Source organism: Rhinichthys klamathensis, unplaced genomic scaffold, assembly GCF_029890125.1.
Source record: "Rhinichthys klamathensis goyatoka isolate OS25496 unplaced genomic scaffold, OSU_Roscu_1.1 h1tg000020l_1, whole genome shotgun sequence".
NCBI classification, from domain to species: Eukaryota; Metazoa; Chordata; class Actinopteri; order Cypriniformes; family Leuciscidae; genus Rhinichthys; species Rhinichthys klamathensis.
Genome location: NW_026606571.1, coordinates 1,559,524 through 1,585,072, shown reverse-complemented (window position 1 = coordinate 1,585,072; position 25,549 = coordinate 1,559,524). Strand labels below are relative to the sequence as shown.

General features: G+C 38.7%; 1 protein-coding gene across 4 annotated transcripts in view; it reads right to left on the bottom strand.

The window, feature by feature from the left end:
* l1cama (L1 cell adhesion molecule, paralog a) overlaps positions 1–25,549 on the bottom strand; it is a 49,963-nt gene that overhangs the window by 2,055 nt on the left and 22,359 nt on the right. For 3 of the 4 annotated variants that reach the window (XM_056239377.1, XM_056239396.1, XM_056239385.1), the window contains exons 2-25: positions 17,944–18,198; positions 16,446–16,460; positions 15,329–15,431; positions 13,701–13,894; positions 12,330–12,452; positions 12,067–12,237; positions 10,296–10,410; positions 10,004–10,188; positions 9,595–9,726; positions 8,533–8,676; positions 8,308–8,419; positions 7,925–8,085; positions 7,267–7,426; positions 7,041–7,165; positions 6,721–6,822; positions 5,748–5,945; positions 5,457–5,527; positions 4,483–4,708; positions 4,202–4,317; positions 3,886–4,111; positions 3,687–3,809; positions 1,941–2,108; positions 573–683; positions 219–368 (exon numbers count right to left, since the gene is read on the bottom strand). In XM_056239377.1, the coding sequence (XP_056095352.1) occupies positions 219–368; positions 573–683; positions 1,941–2,108; positions 3,687–3,809; positions 3,886–4,111; positions 4,202–4,317; positions 4,483–4,708; positions 5,457–5,527; positions 5,748–5,945; positions 6,721–6,822; positions 7,041–7,165; positions 7,267–7,426; positions 7,925–8,085; positions 8,308–8,419; positions 8,533–8,676; positions 9,595–9,726; positions 10,004–10,188; positions 10,296–10,410; positions 12,067–12,237; positions 12,330–12,452; positions 13,701–13,894; positions 15,329–15,431; positions 16,446–16,460; positions 17,944–18,067 (3,355 nt within the window). In that variant the 5' untranslated portion in view covers positions 18,068–18,198. The remainder of the gene's footprint in view (positions 1–218; positions 369–572; positions 684–1,940; positions 2,109–3,686; positions 3,810–3,885; positions 4,112–4,201; positions 4,318–4,482; positions 4,709–5,456; positions 5,528–5,747; positions 5,946–6,720; positions 6,823–7,040; positions 7,166–7,266; positions 7,427–7,924; positions 8,086–8,307; positions 8,420–8,532; positions 8,677–9,594; positions 9,727–10,003; positions 10,189–10,295; positions 10,411–12,066; positions 12,238–12,329; positions 12,453–13,700; positions 13,895–15,328; positions 15,432–16,445; positions 16,461–17,943; positions 18,199–25,549) is intronic. The other variant, XM_056239404.1, reaches the window with a different exon arrangement.

Here is a 25,549-nt window from a genome sequence, read left to right as displayed (position 1 = left end):
CAGGGTTGGAACAAGATGAGGGTAAAGAGAGTAAATGAAGACAGTTTTCATTTTTGGCTGAACTATCAAGGTTACAAGAAAACATCTTCTAAACTCCATTTTCCAGCCCAAATATAAAAGTTATAATCTTCAAATGTGGTGTTCATGAAAGCTCTTTTGTGGTCTGCACAATAGCACATTTATTATAAAAAGCATTAAGAGGGCTGTTTTGTGATTACTTGTTCCAGCGGTCTGGATCTCATCCATCCAGATAGTCTTGTTTCCGAAGTAAATCCGCAGGTAGTACAGCGATCCGGGCTGGAGCCCCTGCAGCGTGTAGAAAGACTGAGAGCTGTTTACTTTTTCAGAGTGCTTCCATTTGCCTTTGCCTGGACAGAACACAGTACAATCTAAATCAGAACAAAGGGTACAGGAAAAATAGAGGCACTATCTAACTAACTACTAACTAAGAGATCAGGTAATAAAGCTGCTACTTCCTGATTTGCTATTTGATAAACAAGCTTGTGTTCATTCTCAATCTCATTCTCAATTCTCAATCATTCTCCATCACATCCTGTCTATATAGCACGTACCATCTCTCAGGTAATGAATATGGAATCCCACATTTCTCTGTCTTTCTTTCGACACCCAGGTCAGGTTGACTGATGTCTCTCCAATCGATAAGCTAATGTTGGAGGGTGGACCTGTTCACACACAGAAACAAAACAAGTCACACTTACACACCCTTAAATCTGATGGTTGTTTGTTAAACAAATTCGTTTGTTCCAATACAAATCAAATATGTTCTGATTGGCAGTGATTTAGTCCAGTGCTGGGAGTAACGCATTCAAGTAACAAAATTTCTGAATTTCTTTTTCCCATATATTTTCTAATTCCCATTTATTGACTGAGACCTATGCTGTCCTCATGTTGAGAGAAATTATGAGTAAGTGCAGAGGTATTGTGTGCGCTGTGTGAACATGATGGTTATCCTTTGTTTCTCATTAAATGAAGGATACAACAGGTGGATCCTTCGTGGCCTTGCCTACCCCAGAATTCATTGTGTGCCAGTGATGATAGGATTTTTTTTAGAGAAATTGCCGAAATACACTTTTAAACGCAAGTATTGGGTTTCAGCTTAGTCAAATATCTAATGATACAAATGTAAAATAATTGTAAGCTGTTCAAATTACATATCTCACTAAGATGCAATTATATATAGTTTATACTATTTATTATACACAGAAGTGGACCATGGTGAACATATTTAGAACCAACTCGTGAACCCTCTTTTATTTTCAGACAGTTTAATATAGCTCTAAAAAAACTCCAGTACAAACGTCACTGCCGCTTGTGAACGGCAGCTGTCACAGATGCTAGGTGACAAGAACAGTCCTCCGTAAGCTAGACCGTCCCATTTAACAACGCTTAGTCTGACCTTCGAAGGATGCACCCTTTGAACTGGGACACAGCCCAACTTTCTTCTCCTGGATCCTATTCTTCTACAATCAAGAATGGCTGCAGAGCTCAAAGGTTTGTTTGAGCTGTGCCCTCTACTGTACAGCCGTGAATTTGCATTTCCTTCAGCCTGAGGATTATTCATTTAACTTTTGCCAAAAAAACAAAACAAAACAAAAAAACAGGCAAGCCCAGCCAATGTGAGAAAAAGTAACATAATCCCATAAAAAGTCATTCAATTATTTACTTTATTAGGGAGAGTAACACACAATATTGTAATGCATTACTTTTAAAAGTAACTTTCCCCAACACTGATTGTGTCACATTTCAACAAATTTTCAGTGTGGACACACAAATTACTTGCATCATGTCTGGTTAGGACATAGTGTTTAAAATGTGTGTGAAAACATTCCTTCATCATGTAAAACCCCTCAAAACCCATGTGCAGTTAGATACAACTCTATGTCCAGATAAATCATTCAGTGATGCGTTAAGTATTGGACCTCCATCCAGTGTGGTAGCTCCCTCCATGATGATTGGCAGTCCTTCTCCAGCAGCCGTGTGTGCCCGCAGGTGGAAGCGGTAACGGCTGCGAGGGTCCAGGTTTAACTTGAAGTGATTGGCGTGGTCGCCAATCTTTTCTATCCGCATAGGGCTGTCTTCATTATCAACTGCAGAGAAATATGGGGGGGGGGGGATATTGTTTTAAATATAGGTTGGTGAGTTTATATTAAGTAGTTATAGTTGTTCAAAAATTTTAACCACAAAGCACTACTAGTGTTTTTTTAGTGTGTTGCTATTAAGTTGCGAAGGCATTCCGGGCATTTTTGTGCATTTCTATACAATTACTAAGGTGTTTCTGAGTGTATTTATATCATAGAATTTATATACAGAAAGATGGTGCACTCGTATTACTTTAAATGAGAGAAAGTGTAACACGCAATATGGTGGAATAAGTCCCGCCTTTTAAAGAAAAGAGCCATTCCCTGATTGGTAATTATCGCATCACAGCAGCTGCCGTTATAAGCTCCGGTTCCTATAGAAACAGTCAGTGTTCTGAGACGCACGCTTAGGACTGGGCATGCGAAAAATGCTGTTTTTTGTCATGAATCAAGCGTTAAGAAACCAAATTTATGAGACAGTTTTCAATGGTGATTTCAAATATAAAATTTAATTGTAAGCTTGGCGAACAGTTTTGGAGAACTTGATGTTTCCACATTCAAAGAGATTGGAGATGCACTTGCATGCCCGAGAGGCGTTTCAAAGATGACCGCCAAGTGAAATGACTTGTCTTAAGCAGGGGACACACTTAACGACTGTAAGGCCGATTATAAATGTAATTTGATACTTACGACTGATCATGCCCAAACGCGCCGAGTCAGAGAGAGTTGCGTTTAGTCGTTGTTCACAGTCTGTGTCTAAAATCTACTCCAGTCGTTGGAAACAGTCTGTAAGTGTGTTCAGTTCAGTCTTAGAATGTTTCAGCTAGTCGTTAAGTGTGGCCCCGGCATTAAAGGGACTTTGTTTATATGCAGTTGCTAAGATATTTGTGTGTGTTTTTTTTGTGAGTGTTTTTTTTGTTGCTAAGCAGTTGCTAAGATGATGATTGTTTTTTTGTTTTTTGCATTGCTCCGCAGTTGCTAAGGTGTTTTGAACGTTTTTTGAGTTGCTATATAGTTGATAGGGTGTTCTAGGTGCTTTCTAAAGTGTTGCTGGGGTGCTGAGTGTTTTTAGTGTGTTGCTATGCAGTTGCTAAGATGTTATGGGTGGTAGTTCAAACGTCATTTATATTGTTAAGGTATTTTGAAAGTGTTTTGTTTGTTGCTAAGCAGCTAGGGTGTCCTAGGTGGTTTCCAGGGTGTTGCTATGCAGAGGCTAAGTGTTTTGGGGTTGCTATGTAGTTGCTAAGGTATTTTAACAGTTTTTTTAGTTGCTATGCAGCTGATAGTGTGGTTTCTAGGTTGTTTCTAGGGTGTGGTTTCTAAGGAGTTGCCAAGGTGTTTTGAGTGCTTGGGTGGTTACTAGGGCATTGCTAGGTGATATCTAGGGTGTTCTGATTAGATGCTTGCTGTTTTTTTTTTTACTTAGCCAAGTCAAAAGAGTGTCTAGACAGATTATTTCCTTCCTTCAATGTAAATCTCTGGGATTTTTTTCAACCTTTGTATTGTATACCAGGCAAAAATCCCTCTCCTCAACAAACTGCTTCTAATAATCCCAATGAGAATGAATCAGGGTGTTAGTTAACACACCTTGTTGATACTGTAATATGTATCCAGTCAGGACTCCATTTAGCTGGTTGGGCGCAGACCAACGCAGTATCATTTCTGTCTCTGAAGGGCTTTCCAGCTGTAAAAATGATGGAGGACCAGGTACTGAAAAAAATGGATGACAGAATTTGAAGCCCTCACCTTTCTTCAACTATTTTTACTTTTTGTCTCACGTTCTTACCTCCTTCTGGAGTGTGGAAGGTGAGGGCTTCAGACTGGGGTCCTTCTCCTTTATGATTAAAGACACTTACAGTCAGTGAGTAATGGGAGTAGGGCTGCAGATCTCCCAGAATCTTCTTCTCCTCATTACTGTCCGTCGTCACAACTGTGATGTTTGTCGGCCTACCCTCCCTAACACGCTCCCGTCTGAGGTGTCTGCTTTCTGGGTCAAAGTGCTTCAGATAAATCTATAGGATGGATGATAGACCATTTATTGAAGAGATTTTACATCTTACATTTTGTTATTTTTGGCTGAGTTTAATACAACACAGTGTTACCTTGTAACCCTGCAGACGGCCCCTCACAGTTTCTCTGTTCACGGCCGCCCATGTCACTTTAATAGCAGTGCTGTTGATCAGAACCACTCCCACATCCAGAGGGGCCTCAAGAGGGGCTGGCAGGGAGAAAGAGCACCCACACTTTGATTCCCTTAAAAACATCTGTCTCCAGATGAACTAAAATCATTGTTAAATTGGGGTGAATTAAGATAACCTTACAGGAAGATGTCAGGAAAAAGGGCTCACAATAGCAGCAAAAATATACAACATGGCAAACTCACTCTCCTCTCCAGAGTATCCAATGGCAGATTTGGGCTCTGGACCTTCTCCCATCTCATTAACAGCTTGCACTTTAATGTCAAAGGCAGAGAAGTTGCCCACATCTGTGACGATGAAGGGTGGAGAGGTGATGTTTTTGGTGTGCCAGGACGGACCGCTGCCCAAAACTTTCCTCCACATCACTTTGTAGTGAAAATCTGGGCCGTTGAAACTACGCCTCTCCAACTCCTGCAAGAACACAGACTCAGTCTTGAGCTAGAATGTATCTATCTGTGAACAATGAGAATCCCAAAACATTGGCAATAAGTACAGGGATTCCTTTTTTTATCAGTTTATTTACATGAACTGTCCGGACGAACTGATTCACTAGAATGAATCAGACTTTCCAACGCTACACGAGAGAAATTGGATCGTTTAGGATGTACTAATTCCTTATAATGAATCAAACTTTCCAACATTACATATGAGAGAGAGTGAGATGACCGTTTAGGATGAACTAATTCAGTAGAATTAATTATACTTTTCTAATACTACATATACTCTATATATGAGAAAGAGGACCATTTAAGATGAACCAGTTCACTAAAATGAATCTAATTTTGTAACAATTTGAGATAGAGAGAGAGAGAGAGAAGAATAAATAGAATAAATCATACCTGAAAACACTATTAAGAGAGAGAGACAGCCGTGTATACTCACTTTTTAAAACATTTTAAAAACAGTTGGTTATGCTACACCACTGCTTGTGCTACCAAAAAGTTAGTAGTGTGGCCATTTTATTTTTGCTTGTTACTTGCCAACACTGCAATATCACATGTACATTATATGGATTCCTTTTATCTAACTTTTTTGTCCATTTTCAAGCTTCTGTTCACTTTCTTTTGTGTTCCATGGGGAAAAAAGCATACAGGCTTGGAACGACATGAAGAGAATGCATGAAGACAGAATCATTTTTGGTCTGAATTGTGCAGCGCACCTTCCATGTGATGACAAGGGTGCCTGGGTTGATGGAATCACTGCGCACTCCTTCGGGGTTGCTGTCTGGAGCTGTAGAGGACAAATCATAATTTAGTGCCAAGATGTTCTAACATGGCAATAAAACTGTCATTTTACATCAGCCACACACTGAGAGAAGATACAAACACAAATTCAAAGTGTCATACAATGATTCAAAAGACAAAACAAATGCATCACAATGTAGCGGGACAAGCATTTTCTTTTCAAGGCAATGTAAGCGTTCACACACACACATGCGGTGTTAACTTACAAGCAGCTGGTGTGGAATAAGCCTCCGTTTCCTTGCTCGGCTCACTCTTGCCGATGTCATTGATGGCGATGATTCGGAAACGGTAAGAAATGAAGGGCTTCAAGGGAAGGGTAGTTCGCTGAATGCTGCCTGACACACGGCTTAGCTCCTCCCATTCATTTCTTTCAGATCCTGTCTCCTCGAACTCAATCAAATACTCTAGACACAATGTATACAATAATATATATAAAACAGAAAATGACACTGATTTTATATAGACTAGCCCCCAAGTATTTGGACACTTCAAACACACTTAAAATGTATGAATGCCACTGTATTAGATGCAAAATATGAAGTAAAATAGCTATTTTTTTCCAGAAAGCACACTTTTCAAGTACAATATATATACATATATATATATATATATATATATATATATATATTTCTTTTTTTTGTAAATGATGGTTTTCCAAAATGGGTGTTTGTGAGTTGATGAAACACTAATAATGAAATAAATCATTATCATAAAAAAATGTGAAATTAAAACAATTAATAAAACATAAATAAAAACCAATTAAAAGGAAACACTTAGTATTTTTGTAAAATATTTATTTAAAAAATGTAGACAAATATTTTTTTTGTTTAACTGTATGCAAAGTGACTAGTTACCAACATCAGAGAAGAAAAATGTGTACCTGAAGGAAATATTTTAATTTTTGCTGACAAAAAAAAAGGGAATCCCTGTGCAAACTTAGAAAATGTGGTTTGATATTGGTGTGATATTTTGTTATTGAGCGCAATGACATATATATTTTAAGTGTGTCCAAAAAACATTCAAATCTTGGTTAAACCATTAATTTATACAGCATTTGACATTTAAAGGGGGAAAAAAATCAATAAGAATTTCAAATAATGAACATGTATCAAATATTAACTGCATACACAAACTGTATGTATTGCATAAACAGAAAAAAAACATATACTGTAAATGTACCTAGCACAGGGCTGTTGTGATCATCTCCAGGTGTCCAGCTGAGAGTGACACTGCGTTCTTTAGGTTCGGTCATTTGTAGTTGGGTTGGAGAGTCTGGTCGGTCTGGTGAATGAGGGTTGACAAAGAGGTCAAGGGATCCCAGTTAAAACAAGGCTTCTATGATTTTAAAGGTTATTTCTTGAATCTGCCTACAGCCAAACATGTTCTTTGTCCTTTCTGTAGGTCACATTATCATACAACATGCAGCTATATAGATCCAGACATGTAAGGTTTAGAGATGGCCATGTTATAGGGAACAGGCCATTTATAAAGTTACCTACCAACGATAGTGATGGAGCCACTCGCTTCCGCCATATCCAGAGTGGTAATGACTTCACAGGTGTATATCCCTTCATCGTCTTCTTCAACTTCAGGTATTATGAGGGTGGATTCATCTATCATGTACCTAAGATATTTATGGTTAATAATGTTCATGAAATCACGTTATACAGTTCAAACTAAGCCATTCTGAAGCATTTTGAGGGACATGAAGGTATAAAAGCATACTTGTCTGAATCAGAAGACTCTGTGAGCTTCTTTTGGTTCTTCCTCCACTGGACTTGAGGGGCGCCCTGCCTGGAGTCCACCTGGTACTCGCAGGTGAGGGTAGCTGGCTTCCCCCGCTGAATTCGCAGAGCCAACGGAGGTTTCACAATGAATGTCTTATCTAGAAGACAGAATTTGTCAAATAAAATCCAGATTTTAAGTTTACATTTATTTTTCTTGCCTTATGTTTCAGTAAATTACTTTATTGGCCAATTTATTACTTCATCTCAAATTTAGACTTTATACATTTTTTTTTACTGTTTTTTTTAGGCAATATATCCAAAATTGTATTTTTAACCAGTCAGATTTTTGCTTATAAAAAGCTAAACAAAAGAAGAAAAATAACTTATAAACTTCAATGATGATGATAATAATTATAATATACAATAATTAAAATATGCATAATATCCTGCATGCAATTTTGCTAAGAATATTTTGATATTTTACTGGAAAACTATTTTTGTTGCAGTTTGTTGGCTGAATGAGGATATTAGAATACAATAAAAGCATCAACATTACATTAGTGCAATGAAAAGAAATGATCCTAACAGTCTGAAGTGAAACCAGTTATAAATCAAGTATGTGTGAAGGCATGAGCATTCATGCATGTTAAACTCACTGAGTACGGCCAGCTCAGCAGTGATGGTGATTTTGCTGTTGCTGACAGTGCAGGTGTACAGGCCGCTGTCATTGAGGGAGGCGTTACTGATCTGTAGAGAGCCATCGGATAACGGACTCATCCTTGGGTTGGCTATAAGTGCGCCCCAGGACTCACCCTCCCTGTGAACACACAAAATATTCATTTTAGCCTGTTTAAATGGATGCAATGTGCGATATTCCAAGAACACCGATATTTAGAAATGCTGACTACTGAGTGTGATTCTGCCCATGTGCCCTAATGGACTCCCCACAAAGCAGCTTCTCCCCACCGATATCAGGACAGCTGGCTAGAGCAGTTCTGGCGTGAGGAAAGGACACCCCACAGGATCGAGTCTGTCTTACCATGTGACATTGGGCCGAGGAGAGCCAAAGGTCTCGCAAGCCAGATCAATCGTCTGTCCCTCTGCCACAGAGTACATGAGTACATCTTCTGTCAGAATCTGGGGAGGCAGTTCTAGAGAAGCAAAAAAACACACAAATCTATGATATTCCAGTCCCTGAATGCTGCCTTAGCAATCACCACAAAAAATTCGCTTTTTTTAGAGCTGCTTTAGAAAATTATTTTACCTATAACATAGACGTAAGCATTGATGATGATAGAGCCGTGCTTATTGACAGCTTTGCACTGATACACCGCAGTGTCACTGAGTTCCACATTCTTCAGAGTGAGACCATCAGGTTTCAAACTGCGACGGGGGTCTGGGTCAATATCTATGCAAAAAAGACACCTCAGTACATCAAGACTATACCGATGTCTCTCATGCCTCACCTGAACAGATAAAGATTATTTAACATATACAAACAAAATATGCATTAAGGCAGGGATTCCCAAACTTTTTTGTCAGATGAACCTCTTTAATCTAAAATATTTATTTTAAGTACCCCCTGAGATTTTACGCTCACAAAAATATTTTAATTAATAACAACGTTGCGGTCAACCAAGCTGACACCCTATTGTAATTTCATACAACAATTGATTTGGGTGTGCAAGTTTTTTTAATTGATTTTTTAAAAGTATTTTTAAGTTAATATTTCAATTATTTAGCAACACATTTGCATAGTCACAGTATTTCATATTCTTTTAGTAAGTGTTTGTGATGGATTTTTAAATGAATCATAACTAACATTTCTTTTCCTTGCAGGATAACATTTATATGCTTTTGAAACCTAAATGTTGTTTGTGCTGGTGGGATTCTCTCTAAAATTGGTCTGAGATCCTCCAGCTGTGATTAAAGCATATTCGAAGGCATTGTCTGGAGTCTGTTTGATTATTGCTGCACAGCAGCTTAGTAGAACACTAAAGACTTTATTCCCAAGTGATAGTGTTCAAAAAGGAACGAGACGTCGTTCGACTCAGTTTGAGACTCTTAGGTGGGGTTAGATGAGGTCAGGTAACTATAATTCTTAGGCATTTTATGCGGTCAGAGGGGAAGTCACCCGAGTATAATTTTACAGGTGTCAGGGACACTTGGTTAAACTTAAGTCAGGAGTGAGAAAAAAATGATGTTATATTTAGATTTTTTATTTTATAATTATTTATTTAAACTTTTATGATTTTATTAATTAGTTTTTCATTTAATCATGAACCCTGCATTAAGACATGGAATGTTTCCTGACTGAGTCAGTTACCAGTAAGAAGATTGCCATTGATGCTCCAGGTGACCTCAGGGCTGGGAATGCCGTCAGCCTTACATTCCAGTTTGACCGTCTCTCCCGGGGCGTACAGCTGGCTCTTTGGTTCTTTCGTCCAATATGGGGCAGCTAGACCACCACAAAACAAACAACTAATCATGAAATGACTCTGGCAACAATTGTATAACTTTCCAGAAGGGATGCAAAGTAGGCAATAAGCTTTTATTAAGCAATTATACACCAATCATGCAACGCTAACAATGTAAATCCTGACTGAGGTTGTTTCTTTCGTTAGCAAAGTATAATTTAAGTTTTTTTTAGTCATCTTCCCAATTATCTCCTCAAGTTCACACCCCACATCTAAATCTGCAGAGGAAGTGATATGGCAGTGTGAAACATACAGTACCTTCCACAGTGATGCTGTAGATGTGAGAGATCATGCCTTGCAGATTCGTGGCGGTACATTGGTACTCGCCACCCTCAGACTCTGAGATATTCTTGAAGCGCAGAACTCTGTTATAACTCTCAGTGGAGGTGCGCGACTCAGACAGAACTCCATCTATCCTGATCCACTGGATACTGGGAGCCGGCCTAATGAGGGAAAGAACAGGATGTAAACAAACAGAACACTTTTGAAGTACACTTTCTAAATAATTGAAAACTCTAAAAGACACACAGCCAGATCAGGTTTGACTTACAGGCCCTGAACAATGCATTCCAGCTCTAGGTCTTGGCCACGGAGCACCAGGTAGGAGCTGCGGGGGCCAGTGGGTTGCATCATTTGTGGCCTTCTGTTGCGCACCACTGAGTTAGCTACAGACACAGACAGAATTATTGAGGGAAATGAGGAGAGAGAGCATGATAAACAATCACAGCTGCAGTAAGTGAGTGTTCACACAGGACTAAAGCTGGGCAAAACAGCTAAAACAATATTCCCAATGGATGGATTGATAGATACTAGATGGATTAAGACGATAGATAGATAGATAGATAGATAGATAGATAGATAGATAGATAGATAGATAGATAGATAGATAGATAGATAGATAGATAGATAGATAGATAGATAGATAGATAGATAGATAGATAGATAGATAGATAGATAGATAGATAGATAGATAGATAGATAGATAGATAGATAGATAGATAGATAGATAGATAGATAGATAGATAGATAGATAGATAGATAGATAGATAGATAGATAGATAGATAGATAGATAGATAGATAGATAGATAGATAGATAGATAGATAGATAGATAGATAGATAGATAGATAGATAGATAGATAGATAGATAGATAGATAGATAGATAGATAGATAGATAGATAGATAGATAGACAGACAGACAGACAGACAGACAGACAGACAGACAGACAGACAGACAGACAGACAGACAGACAGACAGACAGACAGACAGACAGACAGACAGACAGACAGACAGACAGACAGACAGACAGACAGACAGACAGACAGACAGACAGACAGACAGACAGACAGACAGACAGACAGACAGACAGACAGACAGACAGACAGACAGACAGACAGACAGACAGACAGATAGATAGATAGATACTTTGTCCATCCCTACACAGGCACCCCATCTGTGTTTTTGACATTTTTAGTCTATGTACAGAAGAACATCTTTGGTTGCTGTATCAAGTCCCACTGTTTGTCAGTATTTTGCACCATTGGCATTGAATCTTAGGCCACGTTCACACCGCAAGTCCTAATGCTCAATTCTGATTTTTTGCTCAGATCCGATTTTTTGATTGGCTGTTCACATTACCTTTTAAAATGTGACCTATATCTGATTGCAGTGTGAACTGTTTGAGGTTTCAAACTAACCGGCATGCGCAAAAGAACAATAACAATGACATCAGACGCAGCACGCGGTTGCACTAAAGTTCGGGAGGTTATGGAGGAAGTAAGCATATTCGCATTTATTTCATAATGTTTGTGTAATGGAAACTTTTGCGGGTTTATGGTTGCAAATTCACTACAGAGATCTGTGTGGATGCGTAGACGAAGCCAGGAGTGGTGGGAATATGACCTGAATAGTTGTGACAAATGTCGACGTAAATGTCGACCCGCATAATTGTGACAAATGTCGACGTAGATTGACGTAAAAGTCGCATCAAATCCGCCTTGATTGTTCACACTGCAGCCGCATTGAAAAAAATCAGATCTATATGTATGTGGTCTAAATCTGATTTGAAAAAATCAGATCTGGGCTAGATTTGAGTGTTCACACTACCTCTGAAGAAGTCTGACCTGGTCACTTGACCCCAAAAAAATCAGATTTGGGCCACTTTTGCCTGCAGTGTGAACGGGGCCATAGTGTTACTGTATGTTAAAAAATAGCTCAATGTTAAAAAGTCTTGCTCTTTTCTACTGTTCAGCTCAAAAGTTTTATAAAATAGCTCTGGTTTGTCAAGGACAGTCAGCATCCTCTCTGCCTTGATACTTACAGGGGACAACAGTGAGTTTGATGGGCTCTTTGAGCTGGATGATGAATGCGCTGAGGAACTGAGTGTTGCAGGTGTAGTCATCTCGGCTGTCTGCCGGAGTCACATGAGAGAAGTACAAGTTTCCATCGCGACCCTGAATCACACGCTCGTTTTGCTGAATGTGCCGCAGCCCTAAGAGAAAAAGTTTCATATATTGTATATAGATATTGCTGAGATGTTGTTCATCTTTAACACGGATAAACCAGGATTAAAAACAGACTAACTTTTGTCCATCCAGTGGATGACCGGGGCCACGGTGCTGTTAGGAGGATTACAGGGAAGCACCACACTCTCTCCTTCCTCAACCTTCTTTGACACCTTCTTCTCCTTCTGTAGAGTGGGAGTGTCTGCGAGAGAGAATGAATTAAAATTACATTCAAAAGTTTGCGGTCAGTAAAAATTTATAATGTTTTTTAAAGTCTCTTATAATCAACAAGGCTGCATTTATTTGATTAAAAAAATATAAAATTCAAAAGAACTTTTTTATTTTAATTCTATTTCTATCTTTAGTGTCACATGATCCTTCAGAAATTTGGTGCTCAAGAAATATTTCTTATTATTGTCAATATTGAAAAAAGTTGCGCTGTGTAATATTGTTGTGGTAACCGCGATACATTTTTTTCAGGGTTCTTTTTATGAAAAGAAAGTTCCAAAGAACAGCATTTGTTTGAAGCAGAAATATTTTGTAACATTATAAATATCTAACTGTCACTTCACATCACTTTAAAGTATCCTAGCTAAAAAAAGAAATAATTTCTTTTAACAAAGTGAGACTTGTTACTGTGTAAATGAATAAAAAAATATATTAAATTCATTCTCAGATATGGATGGGGAAAATTTTAATTATTATTTACAATAATTGACCATTTAAAATACATTTGATCCTTGTGAGAAACTAGAGTATGCTAATTAGCTAGCAAGTAATTATATACAGCACAGCTGACAAAACAAAGCAACACCAGAATGCAATTAAAAACGACAACATTATTTAGAAGATGCACTGGCTTGAAATGATATGAAATACGTGTGTGATGGTGCACATATTAATGTGTCCAGCTCCAGCAGCACCAGCTGTGTGTGGAGTTCATAATACGCAGGCTATTGTTAGCCATGCTCATGCTGAGTACTCTCACTTCCTGCACATACTAATCCCAGGAGTGGTCGTCCCCGCTGACACACTAACACGACTCACACTGGTTTCTGAGGTAACTGTTGTCAGGGAAACTGGCAGAGAGGTCGGGACAGAGTAAGGGAGACAGGTAGATTGCTAGATAGATGTGGTGTTGTTACAATGAGCCGCTCACAGAGTTGTATTTGATAGCTAATTAGGAAGCAATCTGGGATTTATATTCGTTCTGGAATTCTTCGAAGCGCTTGTGTGACTGGCACACACAATGAGCTGTAATTTTCCTCAAAATGACATTTACTCCATATGACACACAACAGGGGGCAGGGGGCTTGATTTTGGGCTGTTATCTGCTGCGCACCAGATTCTCTCAACAGAAAACTCGCCACATGTGGTAATGTCAGGGATATCAAACAGGCAATCAGCAAGTGTGCTGCTCTATAATGTTGTGGTAATGAGAGTGACTTACTCTCTGTGATAATACGAGCCTCTTTAGACACGGCCGTGCCAAGCTCATTAGATGCGTAGCAGTTATATCTGCCCTGGTACTGGTGGATGGGTCCATCCTTGGCTGTCAACGAGAAGGTCCCAGAATCTCTGGACACTGAGAGGTCAGGGTCTTTAGAGGGGTCAAACTCCAAACCATCTTTCACCCAGCGGAACCTAGCGAGGATACAGATAAGAAATAAGTGACAGTATTTTTTTTTTTAAATAACATAGAAAATAACATCCATAAATTAAATTGAATTGCTATAGTGACAAATTTGTATTTTTTCTCAATGAATCCCTTCTAAGATTAGTAATAAATTATCTGTAAAAAGCCTGTACTGTATACACCATTCAAAAGTTATAATTAAAGGGAAAGTTCACGTAATATGTCAGAGGGTACACTGTCACATGCTTTTTGGGCCTGCTCTTCATTGGCAAAAAAAAAAAACTCCGCACTAGTCAAATGGACACATTTTTCTGTTCTTGGAACCCATTCTTAACTCATTTTGAAAAAGCTAAATTACAGTAAACTAATTGTGTTCCTGTATTAACAACCTTTCCTCCTACCGCTGTACTAAATATGACTGTAAACAACTGGCAATAGCTGCATCTGAGCCCTGTTTGTTTGTGTTTGTTTAATTTGAAAATGTAAATAAAATATTTTTTAAAAAAAGAAGAAAAAAATGAGAAAGTTCACCCAAAAATGTGAATTCTATCATCATTTGCTCTCCCTCAAGTTGTTCCAAACCTATATGAATTTCTTTCTTGTTTTGTGTTCAACAGAAGATATTTTGAAGAATGTTGGTAACCAAACAGTTGATGGTCAACTCTTTGGTTACCCATATTCTTCAAAATATCTTCTGTTGAACACAAAACAAGAAAGAAATTCATATAGGTTTGGAACAACTTAAAGTATCCCTTTAATACTTCAATTCAACAAGGATGCATTAAATTGGTCAAAGGATGGTTTCAAAGGATCATGTGACACTGAAGACTGGAGTAATGATGCTGGAAATTCACCTTTGCATCACAGGAGTAAATAATAAATAAATACAAATATTAAAATAGAAAACAGGTTTTTTTAAAATGTAATATTTCACAACATTACACAATATTTTACCGTATTTTGACCAAATAAATGCAGCCTTGGTGAACATAAGCTCTTCTTTTAAAAACATTTTAAAAATCATTAAAAAAAAACATTTTAAAAATGTAAACAATAACTACATTTCAAAATTAAATAAATTCTAAAGATTTAAATAAAATGTCTATTTACAAAGTGATTATTTGCATTTTTATTTTTGAATTAATACATTGATAAATTATTTTTCATTAAATAAATAAATTCATTTTAAGTGACACTCCTAGTCTTCCATGTGCATGGACATATGACTAAACTACCAGACATGAAAGCCATTAAAGTCCAATTCTTTAAAGTCCTTAAAACACATCATATGGAAATAGGTTTAAATGTGTATCTAGGAATTGGTTATGTAACTGTGGCAACAATTATTTATGAATGAATACAATGCAAAAAAAAAAGCAATATATAAAGGCTTCAAATTAACTGTTACCAAATTATGTAACTGTGTTGCTATGGATACTAACGTGGGTGGGGGATTCCCAGCTGCCTCACAGGTGAGTGTGATGTCATCGGCTGAAAAGGTGGTGATAGACTCTGGCTGGGCAGTGATCACTGGGGGGCTTTTCACTGCGGAGAGAGTGCATCACACTCAAAACATTCAATATATTTCTGCAAACTGGAGTTAGCAAAGCAACACCCTTAAAATAGAAATAGACATTCCAAAAAGCTATAATAACAGCTCATTTGTTAGTTGCTTCAGATGTGGATGATGAAGGCATATTAGTCACAGGAGTTAAGCAGCCTTTCCGCTGACCTGCTGTAATCACAATATTCAAAACAACTTGATCCGCAGCGCCACTGACTTCAGTTAAGTTTCCCACTAAACCTCAACAATGCTCTGAAGCAAGTGCCTCTGAATCTCCCCAACACACTCACTCGATTAGTTCCAGGAAACGGAATTTCGTCCATATCATTATAAACTCCCAAGTGAAAAGATGGAAATGAAGAGTGCGGTATAAAGCATGCAGAGACCCGAGATGTTCTCTAAGTGTCTGTTGTTTTACGGATGAGTGGCCCGTGAAAGAATTGGAGAGCAGGAAGAAAATTAGACTTGAGGAGTGAATAAGAGAGGCAGACAGCGAGAGCATAAAGCATTAGTGATGTAATCTACTGACAGAGTCACTGAGGCTATAAACAAGTGCTTATACTGGACACATAACAACACTGATGTTTGGGAATGGTTACAGTGATCCCTCACTATGCAGCTTATACCCTCATCTATCTATCTATCTATAAGAAGAAGAAAAAAACGCAGATTAAAAAAGGAAATTGTTCAAAAATGAAAGTAATCCCTGGTGATGGACCATTTTATGGGCCATTAACCATTATAACTGGGAGGCATGGCCACCCCTCACCCACCAACGGAAGATAATCATTAATTTTAAAAGACTCCTGTCTTAATGCACCCTCAATCAAAAAAAACAAAAAAACATTCCCACACTTCTAAATATAACAAACAAATATCTCAGCTGATCAGTTTGGGCTGTTTGCTGCAGGCTGTGTTCTGTTATTGGAATGAGTCTGGGAAATGTTAGTGGAGTAGAGTCAGTACATGCATAAACATATGCTAGAAATACTCACAGTGTCTTATTTTGTCTGTCCATTTAGTCAGCGGGGGGAAAAAATTAATATTTTTAGTTTACAGTAATGCACACCGACAGCATGCACTTATATTGTACACACCGCACACAAACACGTAGAACATGCGCACAGCCGCACACACATACACATAAACTTTGTCTATATGACTATTATTCCTAAGTAAAGCTAATTACAACTTCCAACATCTAACCCTAATGAGGATTAGATGCTTTACTGTATTAGGGGCATTTATAGAGGTATAGCAAACAAGTGCACATAAACACGCATATGTTCTTCTGTCATGGTGTGATCTGTCTATTGACTTTTTTTTATATAGATATTTTCTAATTTAATTTCTTTTTTTTATATATATCTCTTAACCGTCACAGAAATTATTTTGCATCTTTAGATTTTCATCAAGACATTTTTTGTTGTTGATATCAGGTTTTACTATCCTCGTGACAACTTTTGCTCCAACAGTGAAGGCAAAACCAGACCCCCCACCACCACCTATTGCATTAAGCCTTTAAAAAAAAAAAAAAATGTATGATTTCACTGTTTGGAGGTGAAACAAAGAAAACACACGATGCCAGCTCAGACACCTGGACTGTAGTTCAGCTGCCCAACAAGAGGCACACAAGAGAAAAGATGCTGGCAAAGCAGAGCTAAAATAAACTCACTCCCTATCTAGCTATTTCCTTTCCTTTGACTTCAACCACCCTTTGCAAGACTGCTTGGTACTGCAGTCCCAACAACCTAATAAGAAAACAAACGTGTTGAATGTCTGAAAACTGCAATACGGCAGGGAGAAAGGAAAAGAACGTTAGCATATTATGGGCCGGACGCGGTCAGACTGTGTGTAGCTGGCTGAACATTTTAATGTGGGTGTGTTATCGATTTTAATGATCACATCCATCGTGTCTATGTTTCCCATTTAAAGGTCACTAATTGAAAGTCAAGAGAAATCGTGACCTTTTAATGCAGATGTAACTTTTCACTGACATCTCATTCTGGTGCATTTCTGTTTTGTAGTTTTCATAATCCCGTCTTTTTCCTCTTCTTCTTTGTGTGTGTGTGTGTGTGTGTAGGGGTGGGAAAGAGAGATGCTCTGTTACACTGATACATGGCTGCAATCTTAAATTGCAGATGTACAATAATAGCAACAAACCTAGTGCTGTTAACAGCTTTAGGAAGCTTGTAGCAGCTGCTGTTTTTACAGTTCCTGCTCAGGTGGGTTTCAATCACTGTGCGCTTGACTGTCCTTTCCAATCAGGCCAGTACTAGGCATTCAGGTCAATAGTATAATCAATTGAGCAATTAAACTGGCTTATAACTGCTCATTCTGCACTTTTTAACTCACATACACCTAATAATAAGCCATAGCAAACATTATAATACTGCAAAAATCAATGCAAAAAACAAACAAACAAAAAAACCACGCACACACACACTCGCCATGCACTTACATGTTTAATGTAATGTCAAATCCTGTACTCACATTTGGATGGGATGTTGATCATGGTGTCCCCGGGCCGTGGAGCCACAGACAGCAGGAGGAGAGGGAGCAGGAGAGCAGCACATCGCCCCCTGCTGCCCACCTGCTGTAGTGACGTGGCAGGCATTGCACCTGCTGGCAGGCACAAACACAACGGGCCAGAAAATCTCAGATTATCCCAATCAGAGAAGAGCAGTCTTCACCGTTTCTTCTTTCTGTATGTTTCTCTCAGGTCCACACCCTCCTGATGCACTCTCACTGCAAGAGAAGAGGGAGAGAGAGAGTGTGATGGAAGGAAGGGCGGACCCACATGCGTAGAGGGGAAAAAAGCACTCAGACTTCCACATGGCCCAGGAAAGAGGGAGCCAGAAGAGCCAGAGAGAGGGGTGGAGTTGGGGTGCATGTAAGAAATGAAGGTGCATGATATGTTGTGAAAATATTGTCAACCACTACAAAAAGATGCAATGGTAACATGGTGAAGTGATCATTTCAGGTGACAATACCATGGTAAAATCATTTCATGTACCATACTATTAACAGTGCATTGTACTCCAAGGTACTTCAAACAATACCATGGTAGTCCGACAACTATGGTAGTACCATGGTACTTTTTGTTGGTTAATATTCAAATAATAATAACAACAATAATAATATAATAATATTATTATCTGATATTGGTAGAGTAATAGAAGAGCTTTTTTCCCCTTTCTACTATAGCCTGCCCTACATTAAAATGTTTATGCTTTAAATGCAGTTATCAGTCATAAAGTTAACATATTCTGCATCAGCTAAAACTTCTATGTCACGGCACTACAATATTTAGTGTGGCCAATTATGTCTGAAAGACTTAATTGAAAACAGAAAACAATACATTCCATTGATTTAAATACTAGACATAATTTTATAGATGAAGTGAGCATAAGTAGTAGCACATGGCAAAATTTCCTTAACTCAAGCTCAGATCAACTGTGACCTCAAAGAAATTTACTCAATGAATTTCCTCAGCAAGATCTCAGAAGATCTTAATGGTCATGCCATTAATGGATAATGATGAATGGAGGCCGGTGCAAGCAAAAAGATGAATATGAAACAATATCTGGGTCTTTTGAGGAGCCCTTTTTAATGGAAAAGATATGCATCTATTAGAGCAGCTATCGCTCACGCCACAGGCTTATGAGCTACGCTGCAGGAGGAGTTCTCCATCTGTACCTGGGCCTGCCAAATGACACCACAAAGACCTGCATGTGCGGCTCCATTTATCAGCACTATCACTGGACAAGCAATCGTCTTTTTTCATTCACTTGCCTTATCACAATACAATACAAAAAGGAGCTCCCCAAGGACTTGTGATAAAAACGTAAGACGGAGAATGGGGATGTAACAAAATAAGAAGCGAGAAGTGGATATTTTTGTTGGCTCGGGTAGAGCGTGTCTGACAGCAGCTGGCAGCTATGCATATCTTTAGCTGGGCACCGCTGTACCCTACTGGTGCCAAACCCTGCAGCTGAGTGACCTTGGAGCCGAGGGAAAGGTTGAAGGAGGAGTAAAGCACAAGGCTCAGACTAGCGTGAGGTTTCGTGAAGGTCTATGGTGGTTTGGTGCTGGTCTAGCTGGCAGAAAAGCACCACAGGGCTGGATCACAGTCCCACAAGGGCCCTGAGAAAACATCTTTGGAGGTCGCCAGAGTCGCCATCCTGGCTCTTTCCAGCTACCTCTGCTGCCCCTAGTGGCAGACCCTTTAACATGCATAAAAAAAAATCCCAAGTAGGGCTTGCTGCATCCTGCGGAGGACATCCAACCCCGCCCACATCCAAGTGTGATGTTAGAAGCCACGCCCATGTCTAAAACATCACCTCGTGCCTCCCCATCCCGCCCCAGAAACCCGATTTGTTGTATGTAGGTTTCTGATTAAAAGGGTTTTTTTTAGGTGTAAGGGTAGGTTTAGAGTGTGTTTCAGTGCGGTCTGTCATAAAAAGAGAAATATAAGTAGTAAATGAAAAAGAGTTAGGCGTGAAGGTTTAAGGTCCTTGCACACTGAGTCCGAAATTTTCGTATGCCTTTTTTCGTATTCGTCATTCGGTGGCTGTGAATTGTCAAAACAACTCTCAAAATGCTTGCTACGGATGCGAAAAACGCAGAAAATCGAACCCGATCCGGACAAAGTTTCGGAGGCAGTGTGTAAACCTGATTGACCCAACGTGAGGTCGTATTTATTTTTTAACGTGCAAAAATTTCGGACAAGAATTTCGGACTCAATTTCTTCCTGTTTCACAGTTAATGCGGAGCAGTTAATTTCATTGGTTTAGGTTACAGAGATGGGTAGGTTTAGGGATCAGTGTTTGGTGTAGGCAATCAGTACTGTGATTGACATGACCAATAAAATCATAAAAATTGGCTGCAGGGCGGATTTTCCGCTGAACTGGTTTGACGTATTTGGACATGGGCGTGGCTTCTGATGTCACACTTGGATGTGGGCCGGGTTAGATGTTCAATGTAGGCTGCAGCGAAACGCTTCTCGAAAATCGATACTATTTTGTAAAAAATAAATAAAAAATACAACAAATTTTTTTATTAAAATTCTGTCTGAAATGTGCGGTCACAAAAATGTCAGCAAAATTTCACAAAAAAAAGGACCATTGCTCATTGTCAAGTGTATCGATGTTTGAAACACACAGAAGTCACTTTTAAACTAACTACTGTATTTTCCAGAAAATAAGTCGCACTGGGTCACAATTGCATTTTAAAAATAAAAAAAACCGATAAGTTATATCTGTATAAGTCACATTCTATTATAACATTTAGAAATGATGTTAAACCCCCAACAAACTGGTAAATAAACCAAAACGTTCACAAACATTATAAACATGCATTTTTTTGTACCCCTCACTCAACAAATCCTTTAAGTTTAACGGCATTCAGAACAAACAAATTAAATTTTAAGTGTGGAATTCAAAATAGGAATTCATAATAGACATAAACGGCAAGCCTAAACCAGTTTATTTAAATCAAAACTAAAACTACTGGCATGTGGGAAATGCTCCATACAAATAAACTTGGGCTCACAATCGGCATGAATCCAAATTTCTGTTAGTAAACATGACGAGTCTTCATTGCAGAATCTGCGCAAGGAAATCTTTCGCCCTCACGATCCCGATCGCGTGAATTTCTATTGAAATTGGAATTCCACCCCTGAAAATTCGCCAAACAGTGGTAAATATGACCCCACCGTATTGTTTTCATGTTCTGGCTAATAACTGATAAACGGTCGATCTAAAATTCTATACTATAAAATAAATAATTTTAAATTCTACAAGTGAATTGAGGCATCACAACTTTATGATGTAGCTATGAAAAATTGAAACACATTTGGAGATTTGCTAAAGATTACACCTTCAAGTGTTTTTAAGATTAGCTTTTAGATGATAACAAAGGTATTCTACATGTACAAACTGTGGAAATGACAATGCACAATTAAATATTGGATATATATCAGCCAATATTTGTATAAAAACTGAAATTAAAAACTGATATGTTAGCAATAATATCATACATTGTTTATGCTGGTGAAAATTTCTTGGTCGAAAATCTTGCTGTTTAAACTAGTTAAGAAGCCTGACCCGAACATACCAGCATCCAAAATACAGGATACCATGCTGGTCTTTTAAACCAAGAAAAACAACTGTAGGAGGACTGATATTTAATGGGAATTTTTATAGCAACTGGAACATTTGAGTCAGCATTTGAGCCCACATAATGTTACTTACAGGTCACATATAGAAGATCATACACATAATGTTGGTGTAGCGCCTCAATCTTGGATTACGTGGCTCATTAAGCACAGTCACCTCTTATACGAGATACGAGAGTCACCTCGTATCAGCGCTGTCGCTGTGCCTGCAAATCTCTTGGTGAAAGCAAGAGGAGAGAAAAAAAGGAGGAGTGGAAGGGTGAAAGAAGATGACAGCAAAGACAGTAATCCATTCCTCCATTAAATCACACAGCTGCCCAAATCAATCAGTCACCTTTCATCCTCCAGACTCGGAGATATTAGTATTAACTGATCAGAGGGGGAGGGGGATGTGTAAGCAGCCAATTAGATGCCAGGTAAGCCTTCGTTGGCCTTTAACAAATGCCATCAAATGAGGATGAATCGAGTCGGGCCTTCATTGGATTTCATTGGCACTGAGAGGTGCTGAGCGCAGTCCGATTAGGCCTGTCACACTTCTGCTCCGGAGGGAGCCAGCCGCCAATCAAATAAGTACCCAGTAACATGTGATCAAGCAGTACCCGCTAACTAGGTGACCAAGTCAAGCATGACATGGCTTGCAGAGAATAGAGCAGGAAAGGAGGGGTTTGAGGGTGTGGAACTGAAGGGGAGTGTCTCATTTTCATGAAATGAGCTCCAGGCACTACTTGAACCCCAACGTGCTGATAAGAACCATGTCTTTCACGGCTTACATGGCCTCTATTGCTGATGTGAGAGAGATTGACAATGGTCAGGGTCTCTCAGCGCCGCTGTTGTTGATAGTATCTAATCCTGTCACCTGCCTCATTACCTAAGGTCGTAGACTAAACGTCACTCGTTCCCTGCAGCGGACGGGAACCGAAGGCAATTATGTAGTTTCCGTAGAACAGATGTGCATGCAAAAAAAATAAAATAAAAATAATAGTCATAATAAACATACCATGCTTTCAGCGCCGCAGAGAATTGATGCAGCATTCCACATAAACAAACTCTGTAATGTCAACCCTGAGGCAACTGAAAAACAAACAATTATCTTTGCGAAATGGAGCATAACACTTCACTCACAGCACATACTGCTTTAATTTCAGTGGAAATGTGAGTGATATCAATCACAGAAAGTTATTGTTTTGAATGTAATCCCAGCAAAGGTTATGTGGATCACAGCTTCTAAAAATGACAGTCAATTTTTAAGCTTCTAAATACAAGAACTTTGGAACAAGAAAAGGGCGGTTCTTATGTGTTATATAGTCGTCAGTGGACCAACTTGCTGAACACTGTATTTCAGGAGCTGAAAGCTAAACTTCTGCCCTTATCATTATTCCGGTCATGTCAGAGATTATAGTGGGATTCTAGAAGAGTAAATCCTGCTCTTATTTGATCCTGAGTTTATCTGAAAACAGTTATTTTGAATGGCAATAAAATAAAAAATGTTTACTGCATTTTGATCAAATAAATGCAGCCTTTGTGAGCATAAGAGACTTCTTTCAACACAATTCTTTTAACATTGAAAAATATTACCGACCGCAAATTTCTGTACGGTAATATATATATATATACAGTATATATATATATATATTGGGCCATTGAATCTACAACATAAATAACCACACATCGTTTGAGAGGATGTAGTAAAAGTGCCAATTACAAACAAAGAGTCTTTCACCAAGTAAAGCATGTCATCTTTGTTGATTCTGGAACAACATTCCAATCAACCAATCAAATTTGAGGGATAAGTTTACAGTTAATGTCAAGTTTAGGCTTACAAGCAGGGTTAGGTGCTTCTACATCAGTGTTATTCACCTATCATTTCCCTTTGATTTTAGGGATAAGTTATGGGTAGAGTTAGGTTTAAGTATGGGGATAGGGTTAGAACTATATTTTTGAACAGGATTGTTGTTCCAGGATCAACAAAAGATCACAACGACCTCAGATTATACAGGCTACAAGAAAAACCAGCAGGAGACAGTGTAGACTTCACTGTTCTGAGATGTAATATCCCTTATCTGTTCTAAAATCATCTACTGCTTGCATAATTATTTTCCCTGCACCCTCAAGCAACTAGTGAGAATGTATTCTAGCACACATTTAAAATTAGACAAAGTGCAAATATTAATCTACATACAGGCGCTTTCTTCAAACAATACCCTGCATTCTGCCGTTTTCCTAAACCACAGTATAGCACTAAGAGTGTTTATCCAGTGAAAGTCATCTGTACAGTATGTGTTTATAAGGGCTGGGCTCTGTCAAGCCTCCTCTTTAAATATTTACCACCTCCAACTGTGAGGATGCGTGTCAAAGACTGAAGGAGAGAGGGAGAGAGAGAGAGAGAGAGAGATGGGGAATAAATGAATACATGCTTGCCCTCCACCCTCAAGATCTCCCTGAGGGTCTGTTTGTCTGGAAAGCCGAGCGACGGACAGCAACACAAAAAGAAGGACAGGAAAAAAAAGAGGGGGAGGAGATAGGTGACTGAAGGTAATGGGAAAAAAGAGGAGTGGCAGAAGACAAGGAGACATAGAGGGGGGGCAGTAATTTGCAGAGACCCCCTGCAGGGTAAATTATTTATAGCCTGGCCTTCCCTACCGATACAATTTGCCCTGAATTCACCTAAATTCATAATTCATATCAGTTTGTTCACCATATATTTGGTCCGGGACCAGATTGTCCCTCTCTGTGCACACAAACGTCACTGTGTCTGGGTCTTCTTAAAGACCAGCATCCCATTTAAATGAACCTGTTGCAGGTAACTCAAGGGTTAAGTGCATAAAGCGAGATAGAGCAAAAATAATACTGGTGCCTGATTCACGCAGACAAGCTCCACACAACAGTGTGCATGGAATGCTAGATCAAGGATTACATTGATCCCATTCTGCTCAGACGATAGTAGTGAAAGCAGCAATTATTGCTCACTAATAAAAAGTCAATATTCTATTGAGAACATGCTATGTTTGTCTTTTAAACATGCGCACCAGTGTTTCCTGCACAGTAGTGAATCTATGCCGCTGTTGTTGAATTTTATACAGCAAAAGAAATCATATTTACCCGAGTTGTGAATTTGATTTTTTTTCTGTAACAAACCAGATCAAGACATACCTGAGATCACATGACAGGATGGGCAAAAAAACTTGACATTTTTTTCTTTCAAAAGAAAAGTGATCATGGACATCTTCAATTCAAAACCCAGATGACTCCAATTTGTTTAGAGCAGACATCCGTCATTCAAGCTTACAGTATACGAGTCGTTTTTTAGTCTGGCCGATGGTGGCATGGTTATGCAATATTGGAATATTTGTGAGCAAGGGATTTTCTGGACTGTATATAGGCTACATATACTGTACCTTATGCTGTATTAGCAATGGTAGGTCGTCGATCATAAGACTCAGACATTGTGATTTCTCTTATTAGTGACAAGAGTGGTTTCTTGGTCTATTCTGATTGGATCACAATGTTTTTATCGTTCAGTAGCTAGAAAAAAATACAGTAACACTTTATTTTGATGGCCCCCTTTAGACATTCTGTTGACTCCAAGTAACACTGCACCTACTTTACATGTCGATCAACTCCATTGTAGAATTAGTAAAGTATTAGTAGACTGTGCTTAATATCTGCTAACACTTTATTTTGATCCTCCCCCAACAGTCATTCTACTGACTATAAGTAACTTGGCAAGTACATTCTACTAACCCCTTAATCTATTAACCCTAACCATTCAGTGCAAGTTACCGATTTGGATCAGTCTGATGAATCCTCCCATGAACTGATGATTGGTTACTCACTGAATCAACATCTGACCTATTACTGAACTGCAAGTTATTATCCATATCAAAATGAAGTTTTAGAGTATCAAAACTCACTTGCTGTCTA